At 36.9% G+C, this 18,493-nt stretch overlaps 1 protein-coding gene across 2 annotated transcripts in view; it reads right to left on the bottom strand.

Moving 5' to 3' along the window:
- Positions 977 to 18,493, bottom strand: part of PRKD1 (protein kinase D1) — a 344,632-nt gene continuing 327,115 nt past the window's right edge. For both annotated transcript variants that reach the window (XM_021099186.1, XM_021099185.1), the window contains 2 exons: positions 2,301 to 2,386; positions 977 to 1,479 (listed from right to left, as the gene is read on the bottom strand). In XM_021099186.1, the coding sequence (XP_020954845.1) occupies positions 1,261 to 1,479; positions 2,301 to 2,386 (305 nt within the window). In that variant the 3' untranslated portion in view covers positions 977 to 1,260. The remainder of the gene's footprint in view (positions 1,480 to 2,300; positions 2,387 to 18,493) is intronic.

Here is an 18,493-nt window from a genome sequence, read left to right as displayed (position 1 = left end):
CTGAAGTCTGTTAAGTCCAACACTAGTTTTGTTTTCCCCAGACTATAGAACTTTACATTCATTGTCTTTCTCTTTAGGAGTTTTCCAGTATTGATGTGTTATTTTAGTTCATCTCAGGACCTTCTTGTTTAGACACAATAGAAAGAAACTAGATCCATTATTTTAATAAATCCCTGGCTTATACTGATCAAATCAGGAAGCTACATTGAGATTGCTGTTTGCAATATGCTTATGTCTCCAAGTATTCTTTTGGGGCTTTGATCGCTTTTCTCTTTGAAAGCTCTCTTTTCTATTGGAAACGGATGACACACAAGATAGAAAGGTTTCAGTATACCTGGACACATACTTGTGTGGCTGCTGAGTAGGTAAAGCTAAATTCTCGGCCCCGAGACATTTTCTGCTTTTTGAGCAGATACCCCTGATCCAACTTGACCTGGAAACACTAGCGTGGATCACAAATGAAAATAATTCAACCAGGTGGACATGTATTTTGACAAGAATATTTATTTGTTATTTTTGAAAAATACACAAAGGTGAAAGGTGGCTTAGCTGCTGATTTTCCATAGTACAGCGGGGTACTGTAAGAAAGGGGGAGATATACCTGTTGTACATGGCAGTTACATTTCTAAGGCATTTAGGCTTAAGAGTAGTAGGCACACCCAGGCCCACTTACTTGAGTTTGAACATACTGAGGCACACGAGGCAGGCAAAGGATTTGAAACTATACAATAAAACTCCTTCATGCATTTGTGTCTTAGGATTGCATATCCATCCTCCGACCCCTCAGCTCCCATAATTCCTTTTTCTTCACATGAATTTTGGAGTTGTTCATAGAACACTGGTAATAACCTACTCTTCGAGAGTTTGCTTATAATGACAACACCAATGGAACACAAAGAACAGAACTATTTTGTGGACCAGTTCCGTAGACTTATCAAATTGAGGCTCTAGTAAGAAAAACACCGATTTGCAAAGGCACAGTGGAGACAGGTTTAATGCATTAAATATAACATGAATCATTCACAATAACAAGTTTAGTGTTTCAGGGAACTTTTGTTAATACAACACAGTTGGTCACACAAAATACAAATGCTTCTGTTGATTTGTCTTGGCAACTCAGATATATCAACAGTGCTAACAGTTTAACAGCTTTGTTCTCATCTGACAGAAAATAATGGCAGTTCTGCAAGGCAAATGTTAAACCTGACCGTATGTATTTATTAATTCCACAGTGTTTTGACAGATTATAGGGGATGGAGCTCAGAGGATGCTGACACGCTCACTGAGGGCTTTCATCTCTGTTTCTTCGGCCTCGGGACTGTCACTGTGGCTAGCGCTCAGACTGATCAGGTGTGCGGGGTACTGCAGCCCCTGCTCGCCTGCGAACTGCTCCCACCTTGAGTCATCACTCTCGTGGGTGATGTAGCGTTCCCCGATTTTGCACTCCAGCTCTCGTAAATCTAACCAGGTCTGATAATCCTGAGGAAGAAATTGCAAAATATTACCACAGATGTGATTAAAATTCATTAAAACACTGTTTCATATGTTGTCACTTCCCACAACATATACTTTTTTCTCCCACTCTAATAGAGCCGTCTTTCATCAGGCACCCTGAAGTGACAGCATCAGCACCAGAATCATCCTACTTGCCTACACTCTGCAAGTGCATCCTGTTTATAGGATATCATGCATCAGAAGGTGGGCGATTAATACTTGTAGTCAAGTAATTCAGAATGTTGATATTCCTTTGGAATTTAATGCCTACAGATAATCATTTAGTATATCAGAAGATCATTTTTCTAAATTTTTAAGTTTAGTGTGAAAATAAGAGAGAAAATAAGAGAACAAGCATATGCATATGCTTTATATCTACCATGAATTTGTTTTATGAGCATTGCCTAGAATTTAAATATAAAGCTTTTAAATGAGTACAGTGCATGACCAGATGGGCAACTACTTGGGCATTTATCAGGATTACACATGCAGATGCCTTTGAAATTTGGTCCTTGGAGCTTTTTTTATGACCCTTCTTTTCGTGTTTTGTTTTTGGGGTGTGTGTATGTGTACGCATGTGTTTGTGGGTGTGCTTTTTTCCCTTATCCAATTTTCCTGGTAGAGAGAGAGGTTTAGAAACACTAAACTGCTATTAAATACTAAGAAGTTGCAGGTATTCTGGTGAACACATTGATATCAGAATTACATCTAAAATAATACGACAAAATATTTTTACATATGATATCAAAATCTTAAATACTCAGAAGCTTATCCAACTGAGAAAATGTCCAATAACTGATTTTTACCTGTAGCCAAGGGTGACTCAAGGTCTTGTCCACACTATATCGCTTTCTCATTTTTACTTGCAGCAAGTTATTGATAAGGTCAATGGCTGAAAAAAATTTTTATTGGTAAAAATAGATGACATATCTGGAACACATGCATAATTCATTTATAGTTTATTTCACATCTGCTACTTCACACAGTTAAATGCAACACAGTGATAACAGACTCTAGAACCTGAAGAAAATTCCTCTTGAGAATTCTAAAACCTTGGCCTTAATTTTATTCTGGATGCTAAAAAATGAAATTAGAAATAACTGTAAAGGAAAGAGTATGAGTCTTTTGTGAGTGTGATGTAGATTTCTTTTGGTCTAGTCTTGAATACATTTTTCTGAAGTAGGAGTTTTGTTTGAATATACATCGTTCAAAAATATGTTGTACTAATGGCAGGATAAAATATTCAAGAGAAAGAATTTACTAATTTTGTTATAAAATGTGTTTAAAGTTTGAATATACATAATAGGTTTTGCAGTCTATTTTTTTTTTTTGTCTTTTTTTTTAGGGCTGCACCCATGGCATATGGAGGTTCCCAGGCTAGGGATTGAATTGGTGCTATAGCTGCCAGCCTTCACCATGGCCACAGCAACGCAGGATCCGAGCGGCTTCTGTGACCTACACCACAGCTCATGGCAACGCCGGATTCTTAACCCACTGAGCAAGGCCAGAGATCAAACCCATAACCTCATGGTTCCTATTGGATTCGTCTCTGCTGCGCCAGGATGGCAACGCCAGGCTTCACAGTCTTGAATTAAGTGACAGACATCTGGACATCCCATTTTAAAGGGGGAAAAAAAAAATAAAGCATAACACGGGCCATGACCGATGATAAACTTTGAGCCTAAAAACCAATGGACCAGTAGTGAAGCACTTTCGTCTCTTTCACCTTGCTTTTAAAAACAACCAATGAAATGAAATTATATTAGCCTTCATTGTTTTCAAGGGGAAGATGGGAGAGCAACTTGTCTAACAAGAATTCTTTTAACAGGTCAGAATCACAGACGATCCAGCCTGGTACTCTGCCTCTGATTGGGACATCAACAGAATGTAGTTTAGGAAAAAAAGTGATTCTTCTAGTTATCTAGTCCATAAAGCATCTTAGTTACCCAGAGTATCCTGTAACAGAGCTCTCATTCACCTTTCCGAAAATTATATTTTCAGCCTATACCATTAATTAATAGTTCACTATTTATCAAATTAATTCCCTTAAGCGTCCCATTCATTTTAATAATGACTTCCCATCTCTTTCTTTCATATTAGTATTTTCTTCCCAAAAAAGAATTTAGTGAAATCTGCCAAACTAATGGAAGCATTCAAATTTCACCAAAAAGTTCATCCTCTCCCGGAATCTATGCTAGTTATTAAGTTTCTTGAGAGATGGATCTTTCTATCAAAGTCCTTATATATTGGATAAAAATGCAAATTAACTCCCCAACTCCCCAGCCACCAAGTCCTGAATGAGGGGGCTTTGACTCCATCCTTTAGTCTACATCACCCTGTGTGGATCTGAAAATACAGTGTCACAGGAGTCCAGAGGCTACCTGGAACAAAGATCACTTTATTCTATCAGAATGAATCAGAATCCTTCTTGTTATCAGGCAAAGGGAAACGATTTCCACAGGCTTTCAGTAGTCTAAAGTTATATCTCTTTGATACTAATAATCCACATATTTGCTGGCACAGAAAGACTGTAGAATCAAACATCTAAGAACTCTTTGATCGGAGAAAGGAAATGCAATAGCACATGTTTCAACGCTGTCTCTGCCTGTACACCCCTGCCTTCACTGGAGACCTTAGGAAACACAGTATTTAGTACAATTTCAAATTCCAAGCATGTGTTCTCAGAGAGCTTTTGAAAGTGTAGTTCTCTCAGTGAACTGCGTATTGGGCTTGTGCTTTAAAACATCCATTCACACGATTTACTCACTGGTGAGTAAAATGCACCTTCCATTCTTGCTGCTGTGAAGTCACACAGCAAAAATGGAGAGTAAGGGGTGAAGGGAGAGTGTATGTGCTACTGTAAGCATGCTGCAGCATTACGCTACCCCAGCCACTGCAGGGAATAAAGACATGTTATTAATTCACTCCTTCTGCTTTGAATTCTATAATTAGGAAGGTAGGAGTACAGTAACTCCACAAAAAGTCTGGTTGTGCCCAAATGGGCCCCAACAGTGAACTACACTGCCTAATGGGGAGGGAAGCACTGCTGGGGGAGAAACTAGAAGTGTCTGCAGGGAAGGGAATATGTGAAGATGAAAAAATTGCTCTGCTGAATGAAGCATATAATCACAAGTCTGACTCTAGCCCCGGTACCCAGCTGCCCTGAATAAGCACAGTAAGATAATGACAAGTACCTCTAAGAGAAAATAGTTTAGGACATAAGAAGGGATTTAGAGGGAATACTTGGTGTGTACACATGCGTGTCTATGTGTGTATTTATAAAGGCATTTTTTGTGGCTCTTGGTAGCAGAAAGCAGAAATAATTAACTATGAAATGTTGGACTCTGTAGTTAAATGTTGGGAGCCTGGTGTTACTGAGAGAATAGGTCCATCATTAATGTTTGAGAGTTCCATTCCACTGGTCACTGTTTCTGGAACTCTTAAAACATCCTTTTCATTAATCAAGTCTCATAGAACACAGCATTAAATGTACTACTTGAAATGCCTTTCAAAAAACTACTTTTTAAAACAGATTTGAAGGTGTTTCTTGTTTTATGATATCCTCTTTATTGACCATGTCCATCACATGTAAGTATCAATCTTTAATTTGTTCATTCACCAAATCTTCCTTGAGGAATTACTGTCGCCAATGACACAGGAATAAAAAAAGTTAATAATTAGTGATGTTGAACATCTTTTCATGTGCTTTTCGGCCATCTGTCTAGTCTTCTTGGGAGAAATGTGTATTTAGATCTTTTGATCATTTTTTGTTTTTTTGTTTTTTGTCTTTTTGCCTTTTCTGGGGCCGCTCCTGTGGCATATGGAGGTTCCCAAGCTAGGGGTCTAATTGGAGCTATAGCCGCAGGCCTACAGCAGAGCCATAGCAATGCGGGATCCAAGCTTCCTCTGCGACCTACACCACAGCTCATGGCAACACGGGATCTTTAACCCACTAAGCGAGTCCAGGGATTGAACCCACAACTTCATGGTTCCTAGTCAGATTTGTTAACTACCGAGCCACTACGGAAACTCCCTTGGGATGCTTTTTTTTAATATAAGGTTGTATGAGATGTTTGTGTATTTTGTCAGTTGCTTCATTGTGGATTGTCTTTTCATTTTGCTCTAGGTTTCATTTTCTGTGCAAAAGCTTTTAAGTTTAATTAGGTCCCATTTGTTTATTTTTTATTATCGTTACTCTAAGAGATGGATCAAAAAAGAGATATTTCTGCAATTTACGTCAAAAAGAGTTCTGCTTATATTTTATTCTAAGAGTTTTATAGTAACCGGTATAACCTTTAGGTCTTTAATACATTTTGAGTTTGTTTTTGTGTATGGTGTTAAAGAGTGTTCTAATTTCATTCTTTTACATGTAGTGGTCCAGTTTTCCCAGTACCACTTATTGAAGGGACTGTCTTTTCTTCATTATGTATTCTTGCCTCCTTTGTTGCAGATTAATTGACTGTGTGTGGGTTTATTTCTGGGCTTTCTATCCTGTTCCACAGATCTCTATCTCTGGTTTTATGCTAGTACCATAGTGTTTTGATGACTGTAGCTTTGTAGAATAGTCTGAAGTCAGGGAGCCTGATTCCTCTAGTTCCTTTTTTCTTTCTCAAGATTTCTTTGGCTATTCAGGATCTTTTGTATTTCCTTACACATTTAAAATTTTTTTCTTCTAGTTCTGTAAAATATACCATTGGTAATTTAATAGGGATTGCAATGAGTCTGTAGATTGCCTTGCTCAAGATCACTAATTAACGAAGAAATGCAAATCAAAACTACAGTAAGGTATCACCTCACACCAGTAGGAATGGCCATCATCAAAAAGCCTATAAGCAATAAATGCTGGAGAGGGTGTGGAGAAAAGGGAACCCTCTCACACTGTTGGTGGGAATGTAAATTGGTGCAATCACTATGGAAAATAGTATGGAGGTGTCTTTAAAAACTAAATACAGAACTACCATATGATCCAGCAATTCTACTCCTTGGCATAAATTCAGAGAAAAACAATTTTAAAAGATACATGCACCCTAATTTTCACTGTAGCACTATTTACAATAGCTAAGATGTGGAAGCAACCTAAATGGCCATCAACAGAGGACTGGGTAAAGAAGACGCAGTACATATATACAATGGAATGTTAGCCCTAAAAATCAAATAATGCCATTTGCAGCCAAACGGATGAACCTAGAAATTATCAAACTAAGTGAAGTGAGTCAGACAGAGAAAGATAAATATCATATGAGATCACTAATATGTGGAATCTAGTAGAAATGATACGATAGAACTTACAAAACAGAAACAGACTAAAAAATTTCAAAACCAAACTTATGTTTACCAAAGGGGAAACATGCAAGGGGATAAATTAGGAGATTGAGATTGATATATACATACTACTATATACAAAATAGACAGGTAACAAGGACCTACTATATAGCTCATGGAAATTTACTCAATAGTGTTTAATAACCTATATGGGAAAAAAATCTGAAAAGGAATGGATATCTGTATACATATAACTGATTTACTTTGCTATTATGTCTGAAATTAACACATCTTTAAGTCAATTATATCCAAATAAATGTTTTTTCAAAAGTTAATAATAAAGTTCTGGCCCAAAAATGCTGCCAATCTAATTGCAAAGGCAAAAATATATGTATGCATGTGTGCAAACACACACACACAATGACAAAATACACCATTTTAAATCTCTAACTTTTAATAAATAACCCACTTAAAGAAAAGGTTTTTTTTTGTTTGTTTGTTTGTTTTATTTTTTATTTTTTATTTTTTTTTTTAGCACTTCTGAAATATCACTAGCTAGGATCCTAGTGACCTACCTCCTCCAGTGGTCCAATCTCACATGTCAACCATGTTGCATAATACTAGTGACAAGAATTCTTTTCTCCTATGTTCTGTTCAAAGCTGTCTTTGTATAACTTACCCATATTAATTCTATTTATGTTCCAAATGCAATAGGACTTGGCTATACTATGTGACAGCTCTTCAAGTCTTCGTGACAGCATTTCACCTTAACCTCACCTTCTACAGTTTCTTGAGCTGTTACAGTCTCTTCAGTCTCCCTGAATGCCTTTATTTTATGTTCACTAGCTGTTTTTCAATGTTCCTGTTCACAATGGATCAGAATTTTCCTCATAATCAACTGCCAACTTGATTTGTTCACACAGATATTATTTACACAGCCTAGACTGAAGGTTTTCCATTTTTAAAAAAATTTCACATTCACATTCATAGATAGTCCTCATAAAAAACATATGAGAGTAGTTATTAATTTAATCTGTATTTATAAAAAGGACAGATTGAAGTGTCAAAAGCTCACATAACTTGGTCAAGGTCAGAAGTTCCTAAGTAACAGCTGAGGTTGAAACTCAGGGGAACTGGCTCCAAAGCCCATGCTTTTAAACACTATGGCATGTAGTAGCCATTTCACACCATCAACTCAATATTATTAGCTGATAATAAAGTTAAAAACTAATTAAATCGAACATTTTCCCAATAATTAACATTAAATTCTTCTTAGCTATGTATCCACCACACTTTTGTGTACATAATTGCATGGATACATAGATGGATAGATGGGCAGATATATCTCTATCTATCTATCTATCTATCTATCTATCTATCTTCGTGACTTTACCTCAGCATTTCAGCATTCAAGGACTATTCTGAATGGGCCATGATCCTCTCTTATTGAAGACGAATCCTCTAGCTTTCCACCACTTCCAGATTGAATAAGCTGATCTGCTATGTATTAGTCAAATTATTAGGATGAGGTGTACACATCATGACAGATGACTCTATGACAGATTACACTCCCAACTGCCAAGCATATTACTTATTCTTTGAACAGGCTGATAAATGAACAATGTTTCCTCCTAGGAGTATCCCATCCAGTCCATATGTTATCATCTTCTCCAAAGACTACTGTGGGAGAATTTTTCCTAATGTTTTATTATAGTTAAGAAACATCAGTCCTTGGTATTACTCATCCTACAATCTGGCAATCTCATCTGAAAATAATGTAATTATTCTGGAGAAATAGATTCTAAGTTAACTACTATTGACTAATATTGGGTTCTATTTATTTTCTTCTAAGTACTAGGATTTGTTTTCTAAATGTTTGCAAACTAGTCACTCAATCATTCATTCTAGGATGTTGATAAAGGACAAATATTAAGCTTCTTCTTGAATGATTTTATTTATTTATTTATTTTTTTGTCTTTTTTTTGGTCTTTTGTTGTTGTTGTTGCTATCTCTTGGGCCGCTTCCACGGCATATGGAGGTTCCCAGGCTAGGGGTTGAATCGGAGCTGTAGCCACCAGCCTACGCCAGAGCCACAGCAACGCAGGATCCGAGCCGCGTCTGCAACCTACACCACAGCTCACGGCAACGCCAGATCGTTAACCCACTGAGCAAGGGCAGGGACCGAACCCGCGACCTCATGGTTCCTAGTCGGATTTGTTAACCACTGCGCCACGACGGGAACTCCCTCTTGAATGATTTTAGAATCCATTCTGTCCCCCTTTTAGAAATTCAGAACACCCTGGCTTATCTTAAGTATGCTATCTCATTTCATTCATGATTTATTAAAAGATACTCACAATGGCTCTAAAAGTACCTCTGTTAGCTTCTTCAATATGCAGCATGTCCTGTTCTGAACACCAGTTATATTTTAGAGCTGCCATTGAGTATCCTCTTTCCCCCCAGGTACTAGCTCTCAACACAGACACACACCTGGGAAATCCTCAAGTTTAAAGGCTCCAAGCTAAGGGATGAAGGAAGCCACCTCAAAGGAGCAAAAAGACTAGAGAAACTCGAGTAACCAGAGCAGTCCCAAAAGAGAGCCAACAGTCAGGAAAAAAATCCCAAATGGGATCTCAACTCCAGTTTCAAAACTTTTTTTTTTTTTTTTTTTGTCTTTTTAAGGCCACACCCACGGCACATGGAGATTCCCAGGCTAGGGGTCAAATTAGAGCTGTAGCTGCCAGCCTACACCACAGCCACAGCAATGTGGGATCTGAGCCGCATCTGCGACCTACACCACAGCTCACGCACGGCAAGGCCAGATCCCTAATCCACAGAGCGAGGCCAGGGATTGAACCTGCATCCTCATGGACAGTAGTCAGGTTTGTTGACCACTGAGCCACAACAGGAACTCTCCCAAAACTTAAATTAAGACTGGGAACTCATCTAGAGGGAATGGGGTAGTGCTTGCCTTTGAAACCTCGGGGGAAGGTGGGGGTGGAGAAGAGAGACAATGGGAAGACAGATACAAAATTGAGCCCTTCTGTGAACTTCTCTCACTGGGAACTATGTCTAGTCACCTATGATGGAAAATGATAATGTGAGAAAAAAGACTGTATACATGTATGTGTAACTGGGTCACCCTGCTGTACAGTAGAAAATTGACAGAACACTGTAAACCAGCTAAAATGGAAAAAAAAATAAAAATCATTATATATATATATTTAAAAACACGTAGGAGAAAGGGACTGCAGTCTGGCTATGGGAAATTGGGAGTAAGGCAGGGCTGCAGCAGAATGGTAAGTCAGAGGGAAAGGTGACAGGCTGGCCCAGATGCTGAACAGGGTGCTAAAGCCCAAGGTAGAAGGCTAGATGGATCCAGAAGTGCCAGGTTCCTGGAGCTCCAAGAAGACCATGAGAAAGAGATTATCTGGCGTAGAGACAATGCCTTAAATTCTATGCTTTCTTCAATTGATATAGCAAAAAGTACATATATCATATCCGTCTTTCAGGAGGTGAGGTTTACTGCTACGGTGCTGGATTCTACAGGTTTGAGGCAATAAGCAGACATAATTTAAAACAGCTGCCATTCTGCTGTGGCCAAAGCTGTGCAGGAAAATCCTCCCTTCTCTTGGGTTATATTTTTTTGTTTCACAACCTCTTTTCCTATTCTCTCAACTTGAAGACCTCTTTGATCCCCTCCGAGAAAACAGGAGCAAAGTAGGCAGTGGCTGGTTCCTCCTTCTCTTTGAAGTAAATATGATGCCGACTTTTTCACAGAGTGGTAGGATTATTTTCTGATTGTATCTGCCATTTACTCTAAGAGGCAGCCTTTCTAAGATTATTCTGAATTCTGTTCTCTTATTCGCCCTTAAGCTCAACCCCTTCCTTCCACATTATTAATAAACTGTCTCTAAGTCCAAGTTCTCTGAACACCTCAAATGGCTACACTGGGACAATGTGAGAAAATTTTCCGTTTTCTTTCTCATTGGAAAATTTTAAACAACAGTATGGTGCACATTTTCATTTTAAAGAATCCTCTATCCCTTAAAATCACAGAGTTTTGCGTTTTCTAAAATGTCTCTAGCTCTGGATTCACATTAATGTTTCCTATAAATTAAAATAGAAGTAAAGAAAATTTGTTTTATGAAGACTATTGCTTTTTTGCTACAACAAATTCTTGGCTAACACAGTTACTTTCCCCCTAACTTCCTGTATGTATGGCAATTTCTCTTGTTGCCCTACCAGTTGAGAGACTGAAATGTCAGGAAAGCAACGAGAAAATTTGATTAAATGTTCCTTTTTTTTTTTTTTAACTAGAATGGGACTTTCAGCAGATGTTAGGATAGCTCTGTTCACCAGGTGCACAAATATATCTAAACAAAAACAGAATTAAATGGTATACACAGGTGCTGAAAGGCTTTATGTCTTAATAAGAAAAGTAACATTCCGTCAGAGTGCTAATTGTAGGGACTCTATTTTCTTCTGGTGTCAAAATTCAGAGTCACCTTTGAAATCATGAAAACAATATTGCAGTCATTCTCTATTTCAAAGCAAATGCTATGTGTATAGACACAGCAGGTTCTGAATATATGGAAGGGACACTGATATGTGCCATTTTATGACTAAACTGAATGACATCTGAAGCTTGGAGAAAATCCTATGAAAAGAATGGAACTGGACATATCTGAATACACAATAGGTCCCTCAGGTCACACTTCACAGTCATCTTCCATTTCCAATCTTTATCATTTCAATACATGACTCTCTCCCCCACTCTCCCCACTAGATTTTAGCTGCTTTAAGGTTGTATAGATTGTGTATTCATTTTTGAACAATTTCATAAACATTAAAAATAAAGTGCTTATTGTATCTCATACATCACTTAATGTGTGAGAAAAATACTTGCTAACTGGTATTTGGTAGAAAGAATACATTAATTAGAAATTTAAATTGCTACTTTCTCAGCCCTAAGTTTTAATATCCATATTACATGCATATGGTTTGTATTTTTTGGCTAAAAATACTCTTGGATGGAAGGACATCATAAGTCTACAAACTATAACAGATCACAGGATCAGTGACTTGTATCAGCAAATCAGAATAATGCTGGGAGTATCTGCAATACAGATCATGTGTGTTTTACCATGCTTTTTTACACCAAAGAAATTACCTGTGAAACCCTAGGGCTGACCTGTTTTGTCCAGACATGGTACTTCAAAAACATTGTTCTTCCCACACTGTCTTCTTTCCAGCTGTAAATTATTCAGGTACAAATATTCAAATTAGAAAACCAGATCAGAACTATCGCTCTAGGGATGAAGTCGTCATCTGTCACCACTGAGCTCCTTGCCTTCAAGGAAGCATTTTCTTTTATCTCTTTCCATTCTGCCTCACTGCCTGTCACCCTGTAGGCTCAGTACTTCTCCCTTTGGCTTACTTCATGCTGATGGGTAAGCTGTGTGTTTATTTAAAAAATCGTTTTGCAGCCCTTCACATTCCAGCAAGCTGTTGCCCAGCAACACTAACTGGGACGCACTTCTCAAGGGCTGAAACCAGAGGCTGCAGGCAGCAAACAAGGCCACTGGAAATCACCATCTCCCTCGTTCCTGAGTCAATTACTGCAATCCAATGAAGTGCAAGAAAATCTTTAGAGACTCAACTTGGTATCTTTCCTTTTCCAGGTCTTTCCTCGGTGGAAAGTGATTCTATCAATGGGTACCTTTTTGCTTTTCCTTCAATTTAATTTCTTCCTGAAGATTAGAAGGACAGTCTTGGAAATCATCAATTGTTTAAACACAGCATACAGCAGCCCCCAAACTGATGCCAAAATGATTAAAAAAATTAAAGTCTAAATTAAAATAGGTTTATATTATTCTAATGAAGTTCAGGGTGGATTTTTTTTTTTTTTTTCATTTTCACTGTATGTTAAAATCCTTTGGAGAGGCTTTTGGGTTTCTGTTGTCGTTGTTGTTTTAATGCTGATACTTAAGCCAAAGGTCAAGTGAACATCTTTAGGGGAGAGGCCTCCAGGTATCGGTAGTTTTAATATGTGCACTCAGGGTTGAGAATGGCTGTGTTAAGCATACTTCGTAGACTTTAAAACACTCTTAGATGAATAATCCAGGGATCTTAAACTGAAGATTCTGATTAGGTAGGTCTAGGGTGGGACCTGAGTCTGTATTTTAATGGCTGCCAATTGGAGCCTCAGGCTAATTGTGAGTAGCAAGGGACTAGAGGCAGGAGAACACTGAAAGTAATAACTGGTTTAACATTGCCCAAAGGCCCTGGAATAGATGGATGTAAACACAGAGAAAGGTACCCTCCCTCAGCCCCATCTTGTTTACTATTCTGTAATGAAGACAAAGAAGGGTTTTAGGATAGCTTCCACTCAGAGGATGGGGACAGGGAGAGCACACAAATTGGATTACACAAATAAGTTCTAAAATAAATAAATAAGTACACACACACACACACACATACACATAAGTTCTACTGGTAAGACAACATTTAACAGCGACAAATGAAACTGAGCCCTCTATTTAGTGCACTCCCCCCCCCAAAAAAAACACAACAGTCTAAGCAAAGAATTGGACAAATCTGACTTATCAACATTTATAAGAAAAAAATTCAGAGTTGTACAGGCACAGCAAACACAATATGAATCTACATTTGGCCATAAATTGAGTGTTATTTTGTGCCACTATAAAAGAAATGTGTTCTTATAATGAAAGAATGGTGGATTCACTTTATTCTCAGGCTCAGTGAACCCTGAGCCAGGACTAAAGGTTTGGAGGTTTGAGATTTTGAAGTTTGATTTAAAAAGCACATAAAGAGGGGAGTGTTTGGACCAGAGTGAACAGGAGGTTGAAGGAAAAAACTAACTGCCCAGGGGAAGAGAAGGCTTCACCTGACATGACAGCTGCTTTCAAAGCTCTGAGGTGAGCTTTTATTTGGAAAATGTACTGGGCTTTTTCTACTAGTGAGTATAAACCCAGAGACACTTTGCTTACTGTGCTAGGGTCACGTTGAGAAGAAATAAGAGCTCCTCATGAAACTATATATTTTCTATCACTGGAGCAATATAAGAATATTCTGGATAACTTCAGTGGACTGGAGTGGATTGCTGGATTGGTATTATGGAGCAATATAGAGAGTAAGATAAAGATTTTTAATATTCTATATTTTGGAATATTATTCTGTGTTGTTATTGTGAAAAGAAGCACACTTACAGAATATTTAATATTTGTCGTTCCTATATCCTGACACCTACATATATATTTAGATGTCACAATTCAACTCAACTAGGATATACATTGAAAAGTGAAATTTTATTTTTACAATTGGGATATATAGGAAACACTTCAATTTGGGGCACAAATAAACCACCAGTTTTTGAGCATTTATAATGAGAATGTTCTTGCTAAAACTTCTTCAGATCAATTTCTCTCTACAAATCACTTGTTAGATAAATGTCATAAATTATATTTTATTTGCAATCAAATGATTCCTCTCTTGGTGGGACACCTTTTCAGATACTAACTTATTTGAGTTTTTAAATACATATATGTATTCACACATATATATATAAAAATTCAATCTACTAAATATATATTACTTAAATTACACTTTTTGCTAATAATTTTAATTTCCTATTACTGAACAAAAAGAATGTTCTTTTTCAAAAAAATTAAATACAAGTAATTTGAGAATTTCAAGTAGAGATTGTTTAAAATGTTAAAATGGCAGTGGAAGTTCTGACCCACATAATTCACTTTAGTTTATCAATCATGATAGAATTTCATGGCATCCAATCAAGCATTTTTAAGTAGTTCACTGCCTGGTCCCCTTGCATCTCCTCCATGCTGTTATGTCTGACAGTGGTGCTAATATGCTGACAAATCAATCTATTCATTAATATTCAGCAGGCTTGCTGGATCTGCCTCATAAACTGTTACAAACATAGTTTAATTTTTAAATGACAATTGTCTTTCTTTTGTTTCTCATACCATTGGATTTCTGGGTCTCATCTACCCGAGGCTTATTTTCAATGGGGCTATTTTTTTGTTTTGAACAATATGTAGTGAAAGAGGGACCTACAGCTGGTTCCTTTTCATGGCAAAGTGCTACTTTAAACTTAAGTGTTTAGCGTTCTGGAACACTGTTGGATTTTGAAAACATACCATGTGGTAATGGTGCTAAGGCTTTTATTTAGCTTTGCTTTGTGTTTGTACTGGCTGTATTTTTCATCTCCAATTTCTGGGGGAAAAACACACTTGTGACCAATTTTATTTGAATTTACCACACTGAATGGCAAAAAAATTGCTTTTAAAATAAAATTTAGATGCTTGGATAAATTTAGTGGTATGTTATTATAGCCATTCTATGCCTTCAGATGCCATATATTCTACACTGTACATAAATGTCAGCAGAGTATTGAGACCAACTGGAAGAATAAATTACAGCTGTGTTTATCAGGGGACAGAAGTAGTAGAAATATTACCACTGAAACTGTCGGAACACACGAGTGGAAAAAACCTCTGTCACTGTGGCACCATTTCAAGTTGATAATTTTGAACTAAAGATAAGCTATAGGATTAATGCAAGGGCATTTCCTTTTTACACATGTCAGGACTTCATGTATGATCTTAATTCTTGATAATGCCAACTAACCACGTGACTGAGGTTGAACAGTGGCAACACAGCAGGTGAGTTGAGAATAGGTGCTTCTTCAGACTTCACCTGTGAGCACAGAAAATGATCTCTGTCTGCGGGGGTCTCAGGCTCATTGTGAGACAATTTCCGAGGTTGTCTCTGTGTTGATTACTGCCTGCTTGCCTCCCTAATGGCATATAAAGGAATATCAAAACTCAGAAGGAAAAAATAGTAATTTAACCAGTGATCGTCATAGTCTATTACTAACCTTCCTCAAATTTACCATGTGTCTCTAATTGAACACATCAATTCATTTTGATGATGGAGATGTACTTTTACTCTAACAGATGCTTTCCCATCACTGCACGTTTGTCATCATTCTCCTAGGAAGACGACTTGCACTGAAGCAAATTATATTTCACCTTACCAGCTATACAATCCACATCACTTGGTTACCTGTGTCATCTCTCTTCTTCCTCTAGGGATAAATTCTTTCGTAAGCAAACTGTATAATAAAATTCATATATAAAAAGTACAATTTAAGATTTATCTTATGATCTAGGCCAACTAAAGGAATGTAGGAAGAGAATTCACTTGACTTCCATACTTGCAAATTCTCCTTTGTGTCAGCATAGATAGGTTTAGAGGTTTAAAGCTACATCTTCATCCGTTCAGTCACCGTGCAAGGATTGATAATACAGAAAATTAAATATAACCTTCTAGCTCTTCAGTAATATTCACGTATGAAATATTACATATATGTACATGTATAAATACATATACAGATAGATAGATACAAGTATATAGGTGTAGTTTACACATTTAATGTTAGACAACTTTCAGACCAGGCATGGAAGAATTTTAATTACACAAAAGGTTGGACTCCACTTCTTCCTGGGCCTTTCTTGCATTTCTGTTAATTTTTAAATTTTTTTACAAAAATGCCATATGTACCTGGTAAGATACCTAAATCAATCAGTAAGAAGAGTTCAAACAGAAAGACAAAACTTCATATCTCATTTTTTCATATCTCCAAAGAATACCTCTTTTAACTATAAAAAGAACTTCTGATTACCACTACACATTTAAAAATATGTGCAGTATTGTTTCAGCTTGATTCATTAACTTTAAGGGATTTGGAGTATGGATAAGTACCACTCTGAATTGTTTATTAGTTTAAAATGAGATAGGTATAGAAAGTGAAACTAAGCCTTTGGAAACTTTCACAGCATTTCGACATTTTGTCACATTTTTATTATATTTCACAAAGTACTGGTCCATATGCTTGGAAATTAAAATAAAATAAAACCAGTCCTCCATCACAGATAGCTTGAGAAGAACCACTTTCAAAACACTGGTTCCTTCCCATTAAGGACCATGAATAATTTCATTTCAGTTTTCCTTATCTTATTGTCCTCCTCCTTCTCTTAATTAATTTAGTTATATTAAATTAAGGTACTAGCTACTGCTGTAATTTAGAATGGTACCTAGAGCAAACAATACAGGAGAGATATAGATATATATGTAACATTTATTCAAAAGGATTAACTCCATGATTAAATCATATACAAAATCATGCATATGAATGCATATAAGTCAAACCATTCATCTCGGCAGAATCTGACATGAACTGTGTGGAACATACAGCTCCCTTCACCTCCTTACTGTCCTCTTTTCTAGTGTGGTAGAATTTTCATTATTTACATTCTTTTGCATAATTATAATGAAGTCAAACATGCTTGGTCTAAAGGTTTTCTCAAATGTAAAACTAATAAGCAATATGTGGAATAATTTATATATAACTATGATGAACTACATACAGGATTACAATTTGTACTCCTTATAAAGCTACAACCTATAACATCAAATTTCTATACCTACGCACACAGAGGAGAATTTTCAAGTGTTAAAAGAAAATTCCTACATTCCTTTCATTGTTCAAAAGCATGACACGTGACTGACTAGTTCCTTCTTTATTATAACCTTATTACACAACGTTTTGCATTTCTTGGAGTTTTTCCTTTTCTTCTTTCTTCTTGATATAGGAGGCTTGTCAAGAAACTTTCTTACTATTTTTTCTTACTATTTTCATAGAGATCTATATTGAAATAAAATCAACATTTAGAACGAATTACATGTCCTGACATTAAATACTTGATAAAGAAGATGATGCAGATGCAAAAGAAATGTTATGAATGAGGAGTTCCCGTTGTGGCGCAGTAGAAATGAATACAGTTAGGAACCATGAGGTTGCAGGCTCAATCCCTGGCCTCACTCAGTGGGGTAAGGATACGGTGTTGCCTTGAGCTATGGTGAAGGTCACAGATGCGGCTCAGATCCAGAGTTGCTGTGGCTGGGGCTGGGGTTGGCTGCTACAGCTCCAATTCGACCCCTAGCCTGGGAACCTCCATAAACCTCCATATGCCGTGGGTGTGGCCCTAAAATGCAAAAAAAAAAAAAAAGTTACAAATGAGAGGAATTTTATAATTTATATGAATTTAAATATTGAGTACTTATTAAAAATATTTTTAGAGCACTGTCAAATGGTAGGTCTTTCAGGGGATCATGGCTCTCGAGCTGTATTTCTGAAAGTGTGATAAATGGATTTCTTATATTCTCAGAGCAAGATGCAAATCCACTGGGGTGGAGTCTAGGAATCTCCATTATTAACCAGTTCTTCTGACTAACTGTTGATGTGCCAAAGTTAAAAAATGTTTGCTACAGATAGTCTTAGAACTAGATCTTGACAGGTAATTTAATGTGAGACATAATCAAGGAGTTCTTTGGCAAAATTATTAGTAATCCCTTACCTTGCAAATATTCCTGGGTTCTGACTATTAGCTAGTTTTTTCCATTACCTATTTCTAAGCTCTACACCCTTGGTATCTATTTCTTGGTATCACCCTTGCAATTTTCTGATTTTATTATTTTTTTTTTTTTGCAATGTCCATCCAGGATTCACCCTTATTATGTATCAGATGTGACAAACATGGAGGACACCATGACTATTTCTTGTTCTTTTGGAATTGTTAAACATGCAATGAAAGGAAGTGCATTTCGTTACATGATCAAGTGCATGTCT

The sequence above is a fragment of the Sus scrofa genome, chromosome 7 (assembly GCF_000003025.6).
Source record: "Sus scrofa isolate TJ Tabasco breed Duroc chromosome 7, Sscrofa11.1, whole genome shotgun sequence".
Classification (NCBI taxonomy): Eukaryota; Metazoa; Chordata; class Mammalia; order Artiodactyla; family Suidae; genus Sus; species Sus scrofa.
This window is presented reverse-complemented; position numbering and strand designations above follow the sequence as displayed.